This window comes from Embiotoca jacksoni, unplaced genomic scaffold (genome assembly GCF_022577435.1).
Source record: "Embiotoca jacksoni isolate LCO1_2020_lvr unplaced genomic scaffold, fEmbJac1.0.p SCAF_29, whole genome shotgun sequence".
Classification (NCBI taxonomy): Eukaryota; Metazoa; Chordata; class Actinopteri; family Embiotocidae; genus Embiotoca; species Embiotoca jacksoni.
Window position 1 is genome coordinate 3,053,466 of NW_027185380.1, and position 21,535 is coordinate 3,075,000.

The 21,535-nt window shown below is 41.4% G+C and overlaps 2 protein-coding genes across 3 annotated transcripts in view; both read left to right on the forward strand.

Annotated features, from left to right (window-relative positions):
* Positions 1-9: 9 nt before the first annotated feature.
* ppil4 (peptidylprolyl isomerase (cyclophilin)-like 4) lies at positions 10-11,805 on the forward strand. Its single transcript, XM_069161776.1, has 13 exons — positions 10-94; positions 356-423; positions 1,102-1,166; positions 1,264-1,381; positions 1,650-1,792; positions 1,973-2,069; positions 2,227-2,343; positions 2,429-2,553; positions 2,657-2,723; positions 4,406-4,517; positions 4,596-4,692; positions 4,861-4,993; positions 10,863-11,805. The coding sequence occupies exons 1-13, from the start codon at positions 25-27 to the stop codon at positions 11,106-11,108; spliced, it is 1,458 nt and encodes a 485-aa protein (XP_069017877.1). The 5' UTR covers positions 10-24; the 3' UTR covers positions 11,109-11,805.
* Positions 11,806-19,272: 7,467 nt separating this feature from the next.
* LOC138205520 (probable ribonuclease ZC3H12D) overlaps positions 19,273-21,535 on the forward strand; it is an 8,816-nt gene continuing 6,553 nt past the window's right edge. Inside the window, exons 1-3 of one of the 2 annotated variants that reach the window (XM_069161533.1) lie at positions 19,273-19,327; positions 19,493-19,545; positions 20,717-21,105. In XM_069161533.1, coding sequence (XP_069017634.1) covers positions 20,738-21,105 — 368 coding nt within the window. In that variant the 5' untranslated portion in view covers positions 19,273-19,327; positions 19,493-19,545; positions 20,717-20,737. Of the gene's footprint in view, positions 19,328-19,492; positions 19,546-19,736; positions 19,805-20,716; positions 21,106-21,535 lie in introns of those variants that run through there. The other variant, XM_069161534.1, reaches the window with a different exon arrangement.

The following is a 21,535-nucleotide window of genomic DNA, read 5'->3' on the forward strand; positions in this document are numbered from 1 at the left end:
TATCGCGAGAACGGGAACGTCAGCATGGCGGTGCTCCTTGAAACGACGCTGGGCGATATAGTAATTGATTTGTTTACGGACGAAAGGCCGAAAAGTGAGAAAACATTTTGTCATTTTGGAAATAGCTGTGGATAATTTCATGAACCGGTTGATAGTTGAGAGACTCTGAACCTTAGTGACAGAAACCGTGGGTGCGAGCTAATGTGGCTAGCGGTAACCTGAGCTAGCTAAAGTTCACCACCAACACATCGAGGACGATCTAATATATAAAATCTAATATAAGCATGTTAAATAAATATGAACCGTATTAAAGATGTTGTAATGACTGTAACTGAAACTCTGTACTCTTCTGCAGCTTGCCTAAACTTTCTGAAATTGTGCAAGATAAAATACTACAACTACTGCCTCATCCACAATGTGCAGGTAAAACCCTTCATAATATCATATTAATTATATTAATATGTCATATTTATTCACTTGTTGTGCTTGAGGTGACTGCCTGGTCCCTCCCACTATTTATACCTGACTACAAATGACAGCTTTCTGTATGGTTTTATTTATCATTTCTCCACGTGATCATGTTGATAAGATGTCTTTAATTAAATCATCAAGATTCACAGTTCTTCAATGTGGTGACTGTTAATACAGAAAGTCTTCAGTGCTTTATGTTCTGGTAAAGAGATTCAGTGCTTTCCAAATGTATCTCTGTTTATCTCATTTAAACAGTTACGGTGTGTTTATCTCATTTAAACAGTATAACGGTGTGTTTATCTCATTTAGACAGTATAACGGTGTGTTTATCTCATTTAAACAGTATAACGGTGTGTTTATCTCATTTAAACAGTATAAAGTGTGTTTATCTCATTTAAACAGTAACGGTGTGTTTATCTCATTTAAACAGTAACGGTGTGTTTATCTCATTTAAACAGTAACGGTGTGTTTATCTCATTTAAACAGTATAACGGTGTGTTTATCTCATTTAAACAGTATAACGGTGTGTTTGTCTCATTTAAACAGTATAAAGTGTGTTTATCTCATTTAAACAGTAACGGTGTGTTTATCTCATTTAAACAGTAACGGTGTGTTTATCTCATTCTCCAGAGAGACTTCATCGTCCAGACTGGAGATCCTACCGGGAGAGGCCGTGGTGGGGAATCCGTATACAGGTCATCCATTATTATCACAACTGTTGATGCTTTTTGTGTTTTTTTTCTCAACATCGCCAGTTGAACACGATGAAGTTTCTCTCCTGTGTGTTGTTAGCAAGCTCTACGGGGACCAGGCACGCTTCTTTGATGCAGAGAAAGCACCGCGCATCAAACACAGGAAGAAGGGCACAGTCTCCATGGTAAACAATGGAAGTGATCAGCACGGCTCTCAGGTGAGGAAGATGGACACGTTCACGGTTTGACTTTGTCCTGCAACATACAAAAATGCTTTTAGACCATCCTTTACAGTTTTTTGTTGATATACCAATTGGATCAGCCATGTTTAAAATCAGGTAATCTGTTGGGGGGGGAGTATTTTCATTCTTCATACCACAACCTGGACTGTACACTTTCCAAACAATCCGATGGTAAATGTTTTCAAATGTTCTGCAGGATTTTTTTTACACGATGTACATGATGTCTTGTTTTTCTTCGTCCCAGTTCCTTATTACCACTGGCGAGAATCTGGACTATCTGGATGGAGTTCATACGGTTTTTGGGGAAGTGACAGAAGGCATGGACGTCCTGGCTAAAATCAATGAGACCTTTGTTGACAAGGATTTTGTCCCATTTCAGGACATCAGGTGAGTCAGGACAAACTGTTCTTGTAGAGTTTTGGCTCCAACTTGACCCATGATGCTGAAAATGTAGATGTCACCTAAACATAGTGTCTTCCCTTAATGTTGCATTTGGTTTCACTTTTATGAGAAACCTTAGCGCATTTTGATTCATAATCCTAAGAAGAGAATGTTATTTTGCTGCAGAATCAACCACACAGTAATCCTGGAAGACCCCTTTGATGACCCTCCCGACCTGCCCGTGCCTGATCGATCGCCTGAACCCACCAAAGCACAGCTGGATGTGTGTTTCACAAAATATACGACAAGAAATCAGTCATTAAAACATATTCAGAGCATGCTCAGCAAACTGCATCTACATAAATAAACATGAAAAAAATGGATCAAATAATTGTAAATACAGCACATAATGCCTGAATAATACCGATGTTTGTGTACAGAGTGGCCGTATCGGAGCAGATGAGGTGATCGACGATACAGATGGAAAAGGAGCTGAGGAACTGGAGGAGAGGCTAAAGGAGAAAGAGGCCAAGACTCAGGCCATCCTGCTGGAGATGGTGAGGAAAATACAATCTGCTCTGTGTTCTGCTGATGAATCAGTGTGACACATTTACACACTCCTTCTGTTGTACCTTCCTCCAGGTGGGCGACCTCCCCGACGCGGATGTCAGGCCTCCAGAGAACGTGCTGTTCGTGTGCAAACTGAACCCAGTGACCACAGACGAGGACCTGGAAATCATCTTTTCCCGCTTTGGATCCATAATAAGGTGCTGCTGCCTCCAAGTCAAAACTAAACGTTCATGAGTGATCTGTGCCAGTGGAAATGTCTTTAGACCTCACCTGAAAATCTGTTTGTTGTGTTCTGTGTAGCTGTGAAATCATCAGAGACGGGAAAACTGGAGATTCCCTCTGTTACGCTTTCATCGAGTTTGATAAGGTGAGCATCTTATGTATTTACATGATATAAACCAGCTAAAAGTACTTTGCATGTGTACTACATTAATGTCTACAAAGTATATGAGGATGTTTTTGTAGTTTAAAGGAATAGTTCAGCATTAAGGGAAACTTGCTTGCTTCCTTTAATGATTTCAATCATAACACATTTATGTTTATAGAACTTTTAGACAATAAGTTAAAATGACCATCGACACTATAAAAGCAGAAGGAGACACTTTAGAAATAAATAAATTGTTAGAAGTTTGAAGTTTTATTTTTGTGTTGATGTATTTAGTCAGTATGCCGACAGTTGTGGTGTTACACCATGTGAGAATGCTCATCTGGTTTCCCAGAGCGGGGAGGCCTCCCTTCAGGTGTGGAGGACAAAACACTGTGTTGTAATGGGTCAACAAGGCTGTCACATTCATGTTCATGCAACCCGCATATCTTTAGCAGCCCTCAATATTCAACTGTACTTTGTGTTGTGCGTTGTCGTGGTCTTTGTTCACAATGAGGAGGTGGACAGGATAATGTTATTCAGGAGAATTTTGCATTCAGGGACTTATCAATATTAATAGACGCAGTATCTCTGGTGAAAGTGACAGATGGGGGGAAAAAAAAAACCTTTGACTTATTATGATAGAGAAGTGAAAGTTTGAAAATCACATCATATAATACTATATTTAACATGTAATTTGTACATTGTTGGCTTGCTGTCCATCATGAAAATGAATGTTTGAAGTTGTAAACATGGATGTTGTGGAATTTGTTCCTGTTTGTGGTATTTACCACGTGTAGCGATTCAAGGGCAACGTCCCTGCAGTAAACTTCTAAATTTACACTTTTATGATATAATGAGGAACGCCTTAAGAAAAAAAAAAAGGGGGGGGAGGGGAAGCTCCTCAACACCTCTCAGTGAAACCAAGGTGAAGTGCAGTGACTGTTTTTTGCCATTAGAGGGTGCTGAGTTGTCATTACAGATCAAATGTATTTTCTTGTCAGAAGCATCCAGTAATGTGACAAAGTAATTAGATGAAACAAAACCATTTTTCCTTGTTTATGAGATCAAATCTGTGGTTATAATATGAAAGATAAGTGACACACAAGGAGCAGGGGTGACTTTAATTCCAGTACAGTGAGGTCTCCTGCACACAAATCAGTAACATGTCACTTTTTAAGTCAGGTTATTCAACCAGGCAGCTCATGTCCGTCTGGATGAAGAAGCTGCCCTTCCTCATCAGTGGGTTGAAAATCTGAGCATCAGCTTGAAGTGGTTCGGCACATTATATCAAACACCTCCACTATAAACACATTTGATGAAGACTTTGCTTGTTCTCAGGAAAGTTTTGGAAATATTTTAGTCTATCTTTGTGCATCCCGCAGTTAATACGTTGGAGACAAACATTGGAACCAGCTTGCTTTTATTCAGGGTGTTGCCTGGTTTTTAAATGTCTAGTTTGAGGAAAAAGTTTGTTTGTAACAGAACAGAAAGGTTGACCTTAAAATGATAGTTATATTTATAGGTAAAATGTGACGTAAAAAGACTTCACGCTGCACATTTTCTTCTGTAGGTATTATTGCTATACAGAAATGAGAGCTGCATCCATTGTTAATGGATCGCTTTATTACCTAAATCTGTTTTATTACTTTTCATCTACATTCAGACCTTTTCTGTCTCCACAGCAAGAAGACTGTGAAAAGGCCTACTTCAAAATGGACAACGTGCTCATTGATGATCGACGTATTCATGTTGACTTCAGCCAGTCAGTCGCGAAGATCAAATGGAAAGGGAAAGGTACTCCTGCTGAGGCAGTTTGCATGTTTACAATATTTCTTTTTACATTTGTGAGATATGAACCGGTGTGTTTTTTAGGTGGGAAGTACACTAAAGACGACTTCAAAGCTTACGAGAAGGATGTGGAGAACCGATCCAAGCTGGCTCTCAAGGATCAAGTGAAGCCTAAACAAGAGTATCCTGTCCAGTTTTTGTACTTAATGTCATAACATGTCATTTTGTACCTGTCAGTATTCAACCACACGTACCGCTTGCTATTCTGGTTTTGCCACAGTTTGACTTGGCAGACCTTTCTGCACTGACTTTCCCAACGTCCTGGAGGTTTCCATAACTTTCCCAACAGCTCCAAGTATGAGCTGCTAATTGAGGAGGAAGAGGAGGCAACGAGTCATCGTCACTCCGAGAAGAAGCACAAGGAAAGGAAACACCATCATCACTCAGATGATGAGGACAGCAGGAAGTCCAAAAAGCACAAGGTACCTTCACTCTCTAACACCTTTGACTCCTTTCCTCTCTGACTGTTCTGAACCGACACAGTTATATTCTGATGTTATGATAACATGACGAGGATGATTACCACGGTAACCTGGTATTATCCGGAAGCTGCAGTCACAAATGTGGAGTCCTTAAGGGGGCGCTGCCAACTTTTTTTTAAAGGACTACTTTGCGTTCCCTTGTAACACTCTTCTTCTTCCATTCATTCTGAGCTGTATGTTGATGTCCACAAAAACAAAACACTGCAGATACTTCAGGAAAGAGACATGATGTGACTCTTTACGTGATGCATTTAGTGCTTATTCATTTTAAAAGATCGATCTCTGACAGTGTTCAGGTTTGAACGCAGCTGCTCTGACGGGAGAAGCTGTGGCTGCTGTGGTTCAGTGTTATAGATATCCAGCTGTTACTATTTGATTCAGCGTTGCTTCTTTCCAACCATCAACCATCAGTGATGTCATCAACCATCAGTGATGTCACCAACCATCAGTGATGTCATCATTGGTTTGTGAACGTTATGAAGCCTCCAGTTCAGATTCTGTCCGTCACCATCTTGCTAGTTCGGAGCGGTTTGGAGCAGGAAGTGACCATATTTGGACAAGCTGGGGGAGGAGCCAGCGGTGGATCTGACTAATCTGATTGGAAACCTGACGATACTACGTCCCGCCCACCGATAGCTGTAACCTGACTGCACCACAGGCCTGTCAATCAAACAGACACGCCCCCAAAAACAGGTCTTTTTGAATCTTCTTTTCTAATGAATGAGGGATTATTTTCAGATGGACCTCCAGAAAACTAATAAGAAGAAGTGACTTTAGCTAACAACACCGAGATAACTGATGGACACATTTTATTCACTTTGGATTTGATGAGAGAAGTTGAATGGGAGTCTATGGAGCCGGAGGCTTTTTGGAGCCGACCTCTAGTGGCACTCGATGGTATTGCAGCTGAAGACACTTCTGGATCGGAACCATTTTCAGACCTGAAGCTACGAACTCTTTCATATCCAGTCTGTGCATCTATCACACTTTGGGTCTTTACTGAAGGTTTGTGTGTAAAATCAGGTTCAAACTCAACACCACCCGCAAAACAATGTCCATCAGGTCTACTGACGACGTGCAGCGAGGATTTCATCTTTCTAATGTTCAGTTGAACACACGTTGTCCATTCTGTGTGTTTTCCTGCATCATATGTAATATTGGACGTTTCTGCTTGAAGGTGTAAAATACTGAGAGGAAACATGCAAATAGAACAATTTATCACCCACAACGATATTTACTGAACCAGGAAGTAGAAACAGGAGCAGTGATTGTTGTGTATTTTAGTACGACTGAAGGTTTTAATCAGATGAACATCAGGAGAGACGGCTGCTCTTATTGTGAAGGAGACACGGCTGCTCTTATTGTGAAGGAGACGCAGGAAACCAGAGAATACGTAGAGAAGGAGGTTTTACACCCGTTAAACATTTCTGATGTCGGAGGGAAACATTATTCAGACATATCGTTTGTCCAGCGATGATATTTCTGAGTTATTGAATGAACAGAAAGATGATTGACAGCCAACAACAAAGAGGAGCCATGAAATACCAGCAAAGTCAGAACTTCTTCCGACTCAGCATTTTGCTGCCTCTGGGTGGTTCCAGCGTATCTCTGCTTGGATCTCCCTCCAGTCCTGTTATTCAGGTGAGCTGTCACATCCTGAATGAGTCCTGCAGAATTCACAGGTAGCTTCATCAGGTTCACGAGACCTCCAGGAACTCAATGAAGAGTCAGCTGCTCATCACAGAAAGATCTGGACCTGTTGATCTCTGTTTGTTAGAGGATCTCATCCACCGTCCTCCTCTTTTATTCACCCACGTTTTATTATGAAGACTTTTTTTCTCCTTTTAGTTTTCACCACAGTATTGATTTCTTGCTGATAATCTCCTATAAAGCGTTTTGTTCTTGTTATATTTATATTTCTTAACTTCAATGGGATCAGATTTCCTTTTGCGGTCGCTCTGTTTTCCATTACTGGAATCACTTTAACACACAAACACCTCATTTAAATACAGAGATTTGAACCTGATTTCAGTGACGCAATTACTCAGTAAATCACCTGAACAACAGATGGAAAAAAGATTTGCTAACTTTTGGAAGGAACACGCAGTTTAGTACCTTTATTTGAGATCTTAGTAAATCAGACCCTGTGAGTCACAACCAGTAAGAACTAATGTGTCCCATCTGAAATGGTGACATTCAGCCATGATGGAAGCCACCGTCTGTCTCAGCTGAGCTCAGTGAGCGCTGCAGACGGATCAGTACTGACTACAGAACTGAGATCAGTAACTGGTCCCGAATGAAGGCGACAGCATCCTGCAGAATTTGTTTGTTTATTTAGTTACAAATTTCTGATAATTGTGAACAAGCCATCGCTCTGACAAAGCTTCTACCAAGGTCTCGGACATTAACTAGCTTCTGACAGCTCAAACCTCCAAGTTGTTCCAAGTCACTTTAGTTACCAGTTGAAACTGTTGATGGGGAGGAGGTGCAGGAAGTTCTCCTGGAAGAGGAAGTTCTCCTGGAAAAGAAAGTTCTCTTGGAACAGGAAGTTCTCCTGGAAGAGGAAGTTCTCCTGGAAGAGGAAGTTCTCCTGGAACAGGCAGGTTTGAGATTCAAGTTAACACTCCTGTCTCCACGTATGTGATCAGTCAGAGAAGTTAAACGTGTGTCCTGCTCATAGTTCATCTGAGCAGTAGAGTCGTTTCACATCCAGACATTGCTGAATCCTGGATGAAACGTGCTCATTGTAAGTCTGTGTTGTCACATAAAGAAATGCTCCAAGAGTTTAAAATCATACAATATTAATCAAACTTGTATTTATTTTCTAATTATTACATCTGCTCTTTTTATTCTAACAAGTTGATTAAGGAAGTTTTCAATCATAAAGGTGCGTGATGAAAACACGTAACAAACAGTTGAGCGCTTCAGGAGATAAAGATGCTGAAATTCAACTAAAACAAACTACAGGGGTTAATACCTTTCATATTTATTGAGTCACAAATTCAGAGTTGTGCCTTTTTTATGCGATAAAATTGAGATACGAGCGGCCGTTAGTGTGTGTGAACAATCAGAGCCTTGTACCGGGAAGCAGGTTCACTGATGAGTCAGCATCACTGTTGAGTAACTCCCAGTGAAAGTTAATCATATAACTTATTTGTAGTGGAAATGGCTTTTAATAAACAGAATGTTTCAAGTGGAAAAGAAAAATAGTTTTGCTTTGGCCCCTGACGTCGAAATTTTTGAGTGTCATAGTTTGAAAATGGATTTCCTCCGGCAGCTCCTGACAACCTAAATTCTTTCCACAAACTCTCCAGTCTCCAAAAAGCATGTGGAGTTTTCTGAAGGACTAAATGTGCCTGCTGTTCACCGAGAGAGATGTTTGACGAGGAGAAACGTTGCAGCTGTCGTGTCAGAGGAGGATTCGTGTGCTTTCTGTCAGCGGCTCGCTGCCTGTTTTTACTGTTTGCATGCTAGGAGTTACCTGGCTGGCAGCCTGATGTGGTCCAAGTGTTAACATTGACCTTCGGTATTTGGAGTTTCCTTGTTGTCATTAAAACCTGTTTGTTAATGTGTAGTGGCCTCCACACACACACACACACACACACACACCGAGGACCATCTGTTAAGGAAACGACAAAAGAAGGTGTGTGAACACGTGACCTGAAAGTTTTCTGGCTTCAGGTCAGCGTGGAGACACCAGGGCTTCAGGAAATGGACAATTAAAAATTGGGGATAAATAATAAGGAACATTATCAATATCATTTTGGACAACAAAATTGTGTTGCACTTTTCAATATAATAATAATAATAATCATGAACTTGATTTGTAGAGCACTTTTCATACAAGAAATGCAGCTCAGTGCTTCACAGCAAGAAAATGACATGGTGTTTCGCATAAAAACAGATATAAAGGACAAATTTAAATATAGAAAAATAAATCAAATTCATAAGAACAGGTAAAATGCAAACAAATTAAATATAAGACAAAACAATAACAAAAAATAAATAAAGTTAAAATCTCGAATGAATGTAATAGACATAGAAATTCAAGACAATTTGATTGAAAATGAAACAACAGATGTATTGCGGAGCAAATTTCCATGTCTGTCGTGTTAACTAATATTGAAATGTATAATAATGGTGGACCTTGACTTGTAGCCACATCATCACACAGAATTGAACAAAGTCAACACCGCTTTGTCAGTCATGATCCCAGGAGGCCAATATTCATCTTGTCTTGTTGTCGTATATGATTATGCTCCTCATTTCATTTATGCTAAATTATGGCGACCTGTGGAGAGGTGTGACCCACCTCCTCCCAAAGTCTGCTGGGATAGGCTCCGCCTACCTCGTGACGGTGGTTCAGGACAAAGTGGGCACAGATAATCGATGGATCCCCTAATTATGAAAATATATTAAAATTATTATTATTATTATATTATATTCAACATTGTAAAAAACGGTTTTGGCTCCAATACACGATCCTGATTGTAAAACTGAAGTTCAAACATCTCTTTGTGAGAAATAATTTAAAAAAAAAAACATTTACACTTGAACTCCTCCACAGAGAAAATAATCCTCATCACTGAAGCTCTCTTGTTAAAGAGTGTTGCATGAAATCTGCTCTTCACACTGTTTCTTTGAACTCGTCCTCTGAGATCGTTCTCGGCTTCTTTTACGCATTTTCTCTTTCCATTTCTGCAGCACTTTTCACTTTTGGTCATCAGGTATTTATTTTGTCACTGACGGTAAAGAACATGACACAAGTCTTCAGAGGTTGAACTGAAACAGGAGAAAGGTTGACTGACTCATAACGGCTGCAAACCGTTTACCACCATGACACTTACTCCATGATCATTTCCACAAAACTTCTATACTAGGACAGTCAGTAGTAACTAGTAGTAACTAGTACTAGTAAGTATGAGGGGGAGGGGGGAATGATAATGAGAGCAAATCAAATAGGAGCAGTGGAAAGGTTTTCCATCACATTGTCAGAACGTAGGTAACATTACAGCCTCATTCTTCAAATGTTGTCCTTGATCACATGCTTTAAAAACAATAAACCAACGTTTTCTACAGTTTTCAGAGGACGTTCTGCTGACTTGAACAGTCTGGGCAAACATTACTGAATACATGACTACGACATTGCATCATTTCCAGCTGGGATAATGTAAAAAACACTGACAAGTGAAGCATCAAGTACAAAACAATAAATCCTCCCTTTATGAGCATTTTGCAGCTCTTATTTAATCTGATTGACGGAGGAGTTTATGTATTTAATTGGTCATTTGGGTCTGCGCACGTGGTTACACTGGGAGGGGTTCCTAATATTTTGCCAACCTTTGTGGGACAAATATTAAAGCAGGTAGCCTGATGTTCAACAGCACCACAGATTAAAGTCTCAAAAATCTCTTCAAATAGATCCACAGCCCTCCAATAATGAATTATTTCATGTCTGGATTCTTCACCTGTCGGTGGTTTAATGTTGTGTGTGTTTGAAGCTCCTCTCATCCTCGTCCCATCAGTCCTGCCAGCAGATGCTGTAGTTGTGTTGGTTTTTGTGAGTATCCCACTCAAAGTGCTTGTGATGTTTCTACAGCAAGCCGAGAGGGATAAAATACGATGAGAAAAGGCAAAGCGATTCGGGGCCACTTTGTGTTGGCAATGCACAGGTTAGAAGAACCACACTGCACCCGGTCTGAGTTCAGAGTATTGAGCTGCTTCGTAGTGTTCACGTGTTTTCCAGGCTGAAAGTGTGAAAACCCTCTCGGCCCCTTTGCTTCATGCTCTCGGTGTCTTCCTGTTGCAGGACAGTGAGGAGAGCAGGCGCGACAGAAAGGCTCGCCAGCGCTCCCGCTCCCGAGACCGGGAGCACAAACACAGCAAGACCCGGGTCAAACACGGGAAAGAGGGTCGCGACAAAGGCCACGGCCACCGGGACCGGAGCCGCAGCCGGGACCGGGACCGGAGCCGCAGCCGGGACCGGAGCCGGAGCCGGGACCGGAGCCGCTCGCCCAAGAGGTCCAAGGACAAAGAGAGGAGTCGGTACAGATGAAGAAGGAAGGACGGTTCACCTCGTTTTATTGTTTGTGTCTAATATTCATCAGTGATTATCAGGCTCTGTCACAGATCAACAAAATAAATGAAAAGAAATGATTATTATTTTTTTTATTTTTTTTAAATGTACATTAAATGATTCACCGTCACGTGGCCGTCTCAACAGCTGGATGACTTCTGTATTTCACGTGACGTCTCCAGCGAACCGTTGTTTACTTCCTCTTTCACGCTGCCTATTTCTGACTGGTGTTTTTTTTTTTTTTTACATTCATAAAATGTCAGCATGGAAAATTGTTGTGTAGTGAGTCTCCACAGAGAGAGGGGATTCACGGGGTCTCCCTCCACCCACCTCCACCCTCAGCGGGGTGTCGCTGACTCATCATCGCACAAACCAAAATTTAGAGGAATGAGAATTAGAATTGTAGTTTAAAGTAGATTTATTGTGTTTTGAACCAATATATTGCACAGAACACACAAACCTCTAAACACATACATTTACACATTTGTACAAAAACTAACTCCGTTCCTTAGTATGCTTCTTTCCTGTATTTGCCTGCTAGGTCTAGATGGAGTTGTTCAGGACTTGTCAGAACCTTTCACGTATTTGACATGATCTATGAAACGTTGCAAAATGTTGTAAACATTTTCTTCTCACCATTTCAAAGATAATTAAAATTTCTCTAGTTCCAAATGTTTGCGAATGTGTTCAGTTTTTTCTTTTCTTTTTCGAACAGGGTAAAACCTATCTTCGTCAATAGAATAAAATTCTTGATAATGTCTGGGAAATATTGCTTTAATAATATGACATCTTGGGACAGAACATATGAGCTGATGGTGCCCAAAGCTTTACTCTGTAACCGGTGGATTATCTGGCACATACTGAAGAACTGAAAATGGGATCGGGCTGGATTGTGTTTTTGTTTTTTTGCATCTGCTCATGAATATATTCATAACGGTGTGAGTTCATTAACTCTAAAAATCTGAAAACAAAACTTGTGATTGTGATTTCAGAAATAATGTGGATGCTATGAAGAAGCTGTGCAGATGCGTACAAACGGTGTTGAAAGTATGAAAAGGTTCAAAGATGGGCAGAATCCTAATGTTTAGAAAATGTGTTTTTCAAAACATATAAGATTTGAAAGTCACCAAAAATGTGAGAAAACAGATTCCAGCTGAACTAGTCGATACGAACCATGAATTGAGTTTTTAGTGCGAAATGTGCCCAAAAACTGTTGAGAAGAACATAAATATAAATCATAATCTACGTTGTAAGCAAACGTAACTACAAACAACCCTGAATAATCTCGTTTTAAATACATCCTTCTTCAGAAAAAGTCACCACGCAATGTTTCAAATTTCCCGAAAACGCATGTTGTTGTGTGGGTGGAGAGTCGGATGGAAAGAAGCCTGCAGCGAGGCGAATGAAGGTTGATCCCCTCTGAAGAACAAGAACAAGAGTGGAAAAAAAGGGTTTCACTGCTTCACTCCCACAGGTGGAACCACCGCGAGGACGTCCCCGGCCGCCCACGCCTGGCACACACCTTCAACCCTCTGCAAACATCATGCAGCACGCCAGTGCACCCAGCCGGGGCGGATTGTTTCCTAGTTCAAGCCGTGCACATGAACGGCGAGTGTTATGAGCCGAAAGAGTCTTGCAGGCCTCCAGTGCTGAACCGAGCCGGAGGTGCAGGACCGTCGCGGCTCTGTTGCTGACGTCATCGCTGTCTTTTAGTAATGAAAGTGAGAAGGTTAAGTGAACTGTTGTAGTCATGTAAAAGCAGTCCAAACTCCTCATATACAAAGTCCTGCACGCATACTTGGACCTTTATTATTCATTCACCCATGCAAGTACACGTATTGTAAATGTCCTACGCGGGTCACAGATACCGAGTTATCTTTTCTCTGTGATTCCTGCATCCATGTCCTTCTGGAATTATTGTAATGTTGAGTCAGAATTTCTATCCGGTGTGTCTGTAAAGACTAGAGAGATTTATTTAGAGTAGGATGAGAGCATACTTTTTTTTTTTTTTTTCAATCTTTAGCTGTAACTCAGTAGTTATATATATATTTGAACTGTCAGTGAAAGCCAGTGTTTATGCATCACATAAAATCATCATATGTGTTATCATAATGTATATGAGAAGTTATTTGTGATAAACACGTTTATATTTGTCACATTTCTATTACCTGCATGTTAACATATAGGATCATGATAACCCAGTATATTTGATTACTGTATCACAAGTATGAATATACATATAGCATTTTAATAATTACGTGCACTTTTGTGTGGCACATGTGATGAATGATATGAACTTCTGAGGAATATTGACACAGTTGGCTTCTACTATTCACTCTCACTCATTCATCTACTGTTGTGAAGACATGTTGTCCAAACATACAATATCTTATTTCTTTTGCACGAATAGAATAAAGTTATCTTTTTAAAAACACACCATCTAAGTAAGTAACAGCATTCTCAATAACATGCACAAGTCTCTTTTTGCACGACCACCCTCATTCACTCTCATAAGGCAAAAAAAACTTAATTTACAGTGGGTACGGAAAGTATTCAGACCCCTTTAAATTTTTCACTCTTTGTTTCATTGCAGCCATTTGCTAAAATCAAAAAAGTTCATTTTATTTCTCATTAATGTACACTCAGCACCCCATCTTGACAGAAAAAAACAGAAATGTAGAAATTTGTGCAAATTTATTAAAAAAGAAAAACTGAAATATCATATGGTCATAAGTATTCAGACCCTTTGCTCAGTATTGAGTAGAAGCACCCTTTTGAGCTAGTACAGCCATGAGTCTTCTTGGGAATGATGCAACAAGCTTTTCACACCTGGATTTGGGGATCCTCTGCCATTCTTCCTTGCAGATCCTCTCCAGTTCCGTCAGGTTGGATGGTGAACGTTGGTGGACAGCCATTTTCAGGTCTCTCCAGAGATGCTCAATTGGGTTTCGGTCAGGGCTCTGGCTGGGCCAGTCAAGAATGGTCAGAGTTGTTCCGAAGCCACTCCTTTGTTATTTTAGCTGTGTGCTTAGGGTCATTGTCTTGTTGGAAGGTGAACCTTCGGCCCAGTCTGAGGTCCAGAGCACTCTGGAAGAGGTTTTCTTCCAGGATATCTCTGTACTTGGCCGCATTCATCTTTCCTTCAATTGCAACCAGTCGTCCTGTCCCTGCAGCTGAAAAACACCCCCATAGCATGATGCTGCCACCACCATGTTTCACTGTTGGGATTGTATTGGGCAGGTGATGAGCAGTGCCTGGTTTTCTCCACACATACCGCTTAGAATTAACACCAAAAAGTTCAATCTTGGTCTCATCAGACCAGAGAATCTTATTTCTCATAGTCTGGGAGTCCTTCATGTGTTTTTTTGGCAAACTCTATGCGGGCTTTCATATGTCTTGCACTGAGGAGAGGCTTCCGTCGGGCCACTCTGCCATAAAGCCCCGACTGGTGGAGGGCTGCAGTGATAGTTGACTTTGTGGAACTTTCTCCCACCTCCCTACTGCATCTCTGGAGCTCAGCCACAGTGATCTTTGGGTTCTTCTTTACCTCTCTCACCAAGGCTCTTCTCCCACGATTGCTCAATTTGGCTGGACGGCCAGGTCTAGGAAGAGTTCTGGTCATCCCAAACTTCTTCCATTTAAGGATTATGGAGGCCACTGTGCTCTGAGGAACCTTGAGTGCTGCAGACATTATTTTGTAACCTTGGCCAGATCTGTGCCTTGCCACAATTCTGTCTCTGAGCTTCTTGGACAGTTCCTTCGACCTCATGATTCTCATTTGCTCTGACATGCACTGTGAGCTGTAAGGTCTTATATAGATAGGTGTGTGCCTTTCCTAATCAAGTCCAGTCAGTTTAATTAAACACAGCTGGACTCCGATGAAGGAGTAGAACCATCTCAAGGAGGATCAAAAGAAATGGACAGCATGTGAGTTAAATATGAGTGTCACAGCAAAGGGTCTGAATACTTATGACCATGTGATAGTTCAGTTTTTCTTTTTTAATAATTTGCACAAATTTCTACATTTCTGTTTTTTTCTGTCAAGATGGGGTGCTGAGTGTACATTAATGAGAAATACAATGAACTTTTTTGATTTTAGCAAATGGCTGCAATGAAACAAAGAGTAAAAAATTTAAAGGGGTCTGAATACTTTCCGTACCCACTGTAAGTAGCAATTCTACACAATAGAATTACTCAAGTGAATATAAGGCCAAGAAATTCAAATGTGTTCTTGTGCAAAATGTCTCCTTCCTTCTACTAATGCATTAATATGCTGCCAGCTTTTTAATGTTGCAGCTCGTTTAAATAGAACTTAGTTTTTTATATAAATTTTGGCAGTTTTGACTTTATTAATCCCACAGTGGGGAAATTTAGTCGTCACAGCAGCATAGAAACACAGGAAAAAAAAAAAAAAAAACAGTGCACACAATCACACACAATGTACCATGTTTGCTAAGATGATCATTTATTTAGTTTTTCAAAATAAATCTTAATCTGCTAAATTGCTATGTTGTCGTAAAAGTGAAATTGTGTGGTTTTAAGCAGACATCCCCAGCTGTTCTGCTGGTTGAGCCAGTACAATTTTGTAATGGAATGTGTGTGTGTGTGTGTGTGTGTGTGTGTGTGTGTGTGTGTGTGTGTGTGTGTGTGTGTGTATATATATAACACTGAAACTGCACAACATCTTACAGTCTTTCCTGTTTTTGTGGCAGCTGAATGGTTGACTGACAGCTGCCTGTGAAAGCACGAGCCTGCTGCGGCAGTTTACAAGCAATTTACCTTTAAAGTGATTTGTTGTTGACTGGAAACACATTCATTCAATCAACCATGCACTAAAATAGAAGATGCACGTAACATTTTGATGTCCTGTCTTATTGGCATTTTCTATACTCTGTTGTGTAAATATAACCTTCCTCACCTATCCATAATCCATATTCAGGTTACCAATCAGATCGGTCAGATCCACCGCTGGCTCCTCCCCCAGCTTGTCCAAATATGGTCATTTCCTGCTCCAAACCGCTCCGAACTAACAAAGATGGTGACGGACAGAATCTGAACTGGAGGCTTCATAAAGTTCACAAACCAACGATGACGTCACCGATGGTTGATGACCTCACCGATGGTTGATGACCTCACCAATGGTTGATGACCTCACCGATGGTTGATGACCTCACCAATGGTTGATGACCTCACCGATGGTTGATGACCTCACTGATGCCTGCCGGTTGGTTCTGGACCGTTACTTCGGTACTTTGTTTAATCCATCCAGAAAAACCTTCGCCTTCATAATTGGACGTTAATGTAAACATTATTTCCAAGTGGGCGGGAACTACATGACACAAACATGGCAGACTGTGAGCTCAGTGGTTGGAGGTAGATGCTAACATCAGCACGCTCACCAGGGTATTATAAACATGCTGTTGTTTAACATTTTTAATATTTGGCATGTTCACCGTCTCAGTTTTACATGTTAGCATGCAAACATTTGCTAATTAATAAACAAAGAACAGCAGAGAATGAATGCCAGGGCAAAGTTAGCTGGTTTCATCTCAGTGTTTGGGCATTCATCTGATTTTCCTGTCGCCACAGTAACACATTGAAATCCATGTTGTAACGACTGCCAGCACACGTCCCGTTATCAGGGAAGTTTGTTGAAATGCAATAAGACCGAATATCGTTGCGATAGCAAATATTCGTAGAAGGTACGTTGGTGTTTAACACTGAGAAAGCTTTGGTTTAACAAGATGAAAATGGATCGTGATGTTGCAATCTCACCACAGAGTCTGGGGAATTTTTTTTTTTTTTTTCGTTTTTGCAGTTTTGGCAGCAGTTTGTTATCATACATGTTGACAATGTCGAGAGACATTTATTATAAATGAAACGTTCCCTTCTGGTCCTGATAGTGAACCTGAATCACAGACTCATCATGAACATGCATGGAAGTATGAGTACTAAATTCCCGTCAGAAATTCCATCACAGATTCAACCCAGATTACACACACACACACACACACACACACACACACACACACACACACACACAGATATCCCGTTGGTTCTTTTTGAATGTCCGACATCCTGGTTAGATAAAGAAGCATAAAAATTAACGACAGCATCAAAATGTTGTTTCATGGTGAGAAGTCTAAGTGACTTCTGTTCCTCATCGGATTCTCATGCTGACTGATGTTGTCATCACGAGGTTTTCATGCAGTCATTAACCTCTTTGTAAACATATCATTTTTAGATGAAGATACATAATAGAAAACCTGGTTGTGTCTGGAGATCCACTGTGACACCATCAGCATCGTCGGTGAACTTTGACCCCAGCAGTTCCCAGAATTAGAGACAGTTCAGGGAAACTAAGTCCCAATTACACATTTATAAAAAATTAAAATGACATAACGCTGATACTGTGACTATTTTAAAACACAATACTGTGACTGTCATGATATCATCAGTCCTTGTAAATATCAGCTCCAACCTCTGCTTCCCTAAAAGAGCAGCCGGCTGCTGTTTTTAGCCGACTGTGATCTGTTCGGTCAGCTGATGGTCGTTTGACGCGAGTCTCTGAATAAACGTTGTCTTTGTGCGTCTGAAGAGCCGCTGAGAGGGTGAAACTCTTCACATCATGTTTCACACTTCTTTAGATGCAGCAGAGATTCAAATGTCACTTTGGTTTTGAAAAATGTCACCACGTCTTTTATTTTTAAAATGTTATTATTGACACTAATGTTTTATATTATCTGGTATTTAACATATTCATGTGTATATAAATGTTTGATCATGATGCCATAAAATAATTTTTGGGGGTATTTTTGTGTTGATTTTAAGTTCTTTAAAATTAAATTTAGACATTTGCACTTCACATGTTCAGCCAGGGTTCTCGATCAGATGAAACCTGTCGCTTCATCCCAGCTAGTTCAAACATGAGCTGTGTTTCAATTTGTATTCTTATGTACTTACACCTTTTTCAGTACATAGTTGCTGCGTTTACACCGACAAGTATGGCAACCTGCAGTACACCATGAGTACCACACGGTGTACTTATGGTGCTGGTGGTACCAAATTTGAGTGTAAAATGCTGAACACTCCTCTGCGGTTGCCATCTTGGCCATGTAGTGGAAGGAGAGGGACCACCCGCCTTCGAACTGCTGAAATTGGCAGTCTTGGAAGCTGCAGCTGTTGTTGCAATTGGTTAATCCTGTATGACAGCATTAAAAGTGTTTTAAAGTTGGCTCGTGAACGGCCGTTGTGAAGCCTCGAGTTTGACTTTTCGGCCGTCACCATCTCGCTAGTTCGGAGCGGTTCGGAACCAGAGGAGGCGCAAGTGTTGGATCTGACCGATCTGATTGGAAACCTGACGATACTACGTCCCGCCCACCGATAGCTGTAACCTGACTGCACCACAGGCCTGTCAATCAAACAGACACGCCCCCCAAAACAGGTCTTTTTGAATCTTCTTTTCTAATGAATGAGGGATTATTTTCAGATGGACCTCCAGAAAACTAATAAGAAGGAGTGACTTTAGCTAACAACACCGAGATAACTGATGGACACATTTTATTCACTTTGGATTTGATGAGAGAAGTTGAATGGGAGTCTATGGAGCCGGAGGCTTTTTGGAGCCGACCTCTAGTGGTACTCGCTGGTATTGCAGCTGAAGACACTTCTGCATCGGAACCATTTTACAGACCTGAAGCTACGAACACTTTTATAAACAGTCTGTGTTTAGAACGTACTTATTCTTCTTCAGGTCATGTTGGACTGAGGTTCCGACTGGAAGCAACTGTGCCTCACGGTTGCCTCTTGAGGTGTAAGGTGGTATTACATGACAGGACAGGACTGAGCAAGCTGGTTAGCACTAACTTTAGTAGACATCTGTGCAACACAATTCAAACTGCTATTTCTTCACAGTCTGTGAATAGTCTGAATTAATTTGTGAATGCTTTGAGGAACATGACGCAACCTTTTTTTTTGTAACAGAGACGCTGAATACACCTGTTCAATTTGGGAAACAAGTTTACCCTCTGAAGCATAATCAAATACAAATGTATTGTCTGAATGACTAATGATACAACAATCTGATGTTTCAGTCGACCTCGGCAGCCTTCCTGAAGTCACAGACACTCAGGTTGCAGAACACCAGGAAGAGCTCAGAAAAGGGGAGAAAGGACAGATTGAATCCGCCGAGCTCACAGGTGAGAACCGGCTGCAGACAAGGAAGTATAATCCCACATTTACAGAGAGCTCTGTTCCTGTCAGGCTTTTCTTTCTTTTTTTTTTCTCAGCAGCGCTCACTTCCTCCTTCTCACATGAGTAATAAGAGCAGCTTGTGTGTTTGACTGAGAACATTTGACGCACAGACGGCGGAGCAGCCAGCGAGAGGAACTCCTCTGATTCTCCACCCGCTCAGTGTGTAAGTTAAAAAAAAGAGACCACTTCAGTCATGTGGCGTCGGAGCTCTGCCTGCTGTTTGAGTTAGTTTCGGTCATGTTCAGACTGCTGTGAGATTGTGACTCTCTTGAGCGCAGAGCTGTAAAGACTCAAGGTTGTCAGACTTGCAGATTAACTGAAAGTCAACCGAGCAGCAGAGGATGTGGTTTGGTGCAGCTTGTAGCAAGCCTGTGCAAAGTTAAACCCCTTGCAGAGTGTGTCAGAGGAAAACCTTTTCTCAGGTGAGACTTTTATGGCTTTTGTTGGGCAAACTTGACAATAAGTGCATCACACTTCCTCATACTTCAAATGTCAAGTTAAGACATCAAATACAGAGAAAACGAATTGACCCACCTTGCATGGTGAGGATGTAAAAGACTGCACAATGAATGAAAGTACGATAGCTTTGTTTTGTCTGGGATTTCTTTTAAAGCTGACACACCTTTACAGCTAGTTGGTAACAGCAGTGGTTCAAAGGAACGTCACATTTTTGTCTTCATCTTTGGGCCGATTGTCCAGTTGTTCGAGAGCAGATGCTGTCAGGAGGCCGCATGGTTTTACATTTACTGCATGTCATTCTGCTGCTCTCATCCCCTACACTTCCTGTCTGTCTACACGGTGATCAGAATAATGGCAAAAGAAATTATCTTTAAAAAAAATACAAAAAATAAGAGAAAGAATTGCTCGGTTTGTGGGAGGAAAAACTGCAGAAGTGGGTTGAGTCATTCTGCAGTTTTCAGGGTGATCTTTCTTTGGACATGAAATTCAGGGGGTTTCCAGGAGTGCTGTGGAATAAGGCTCTAATATTAATACTCATTCACACCGTCCATTCATTCATGTTTTGGTCGCTGAACTCGGAGACACTGGAGGTAAAACTATGTATGTATGTATGTGTGTGTGTGTGTGTGTGTGTGTGTGTGTGTGTGTGTGTGATGGGGGCTTTCTTAACCGGCATGACGTCAGCCAGTGTTTGCATTTGCGTTGGCAATCATGAGGTTGTGGTGAGCAGAGCAGATTCTATCAGCTCGCACTAAACCACCGCAATTTGTCCGAAAGCCCCTGCGAGACCGCAGCTGCACTTCCTGTGTTTACAGTGACAGAGGTTCGCTCTGGCTCCGCCCCCTCTGACACCTGTCAACCGTTCCAAAACACAGGGCGTCGCCGTGGAAACGCTGATGAGACAGAATAAGGAGGCGAGGACGAGGGTTTCCCGGACAGACGGTGAGAGGAAGGCAGCAATGGAGCACCAGCAGCGGCACGCCAACGTGGAGCGCTTTCTGAAGCTCGGATATTCTCACAGCGACATCCTGAGGGTGCTGGAGAGCCTCCGCCACGACGCGCAGACCAACGACATCCTGGAGGAGCTGATCAAGACCTGCCACACGCGCGCCTACAGCAGCAAGAGCGTCCCGGACAGCCCCAAGCTGGTGCCCCGAGGCTGCAGCCCCGGTCTCAGCCCGGCCAGACCCGGACCCGGACCGGACCGGGAACCAGCGGCTGGCTTCAGACCGGTGGTGATAGATGGAAGTAATGTGGCCATGAGGTGAGGCCATTCAACTTATTAAGTATACGTGTCCAATGTTTCACTTTTTGTCTGATTATGCAGTGCAGTATAAAATATCTTGTTTCAGTACAAAGTGGAAATATCCTAAACTGTATTGAGGTCCAGTTCATCCACAGTCCAGCTGACATTTCGTATTTTGACCAAACCAAACAAAGTGATGCAGAAAAAGAGTGTTTAAAAACTGGAAAAATACTTTTTTTATTTTTTTATTTATTTTTTTACTTTAAGGCGATAAAAGCAGTTCATTCTTTCTCTGACTGACTGAAATGTATGAAAACAACATTAAAACGGAACTATTTTAGTCCAAAAGTTCAGTCCAGTTTATATATCAGCGTCTGTTTGTGTCAAACCTGGTTTCAGTTCACAGATTTGATCGCACCACACTTCCTCTTTAAAGATGTGGGAAGTG

What these genes read in the sequence shown, in the direction of transcription:
- ppil4 (XM_069161776.1), top strand. Translation starts at nt 25, where the DNA reads ATGGCGGTGCTCCTTGAAACGACGCTGGGCGATATAGTAATTGATTTG. An exon ending in GTGATCAGCACGGCTCTCAG is followed by an intron (nt 1,382 to 1,649) that starts GTGAGGAAGATG and finishes TCTTCGTCCCAG; the next exon opens with TTCCTTATTACCACTGGCGA. An exon ending in AGGCCATCCTGCTGGAGATG is followed by an intron (nt 2,344 to 2,428) that starts GTGAGGAAAATA and finishes ACCTTCCTCCAG; the next exon opens with GTGGGCGACCTCCCCGACGC.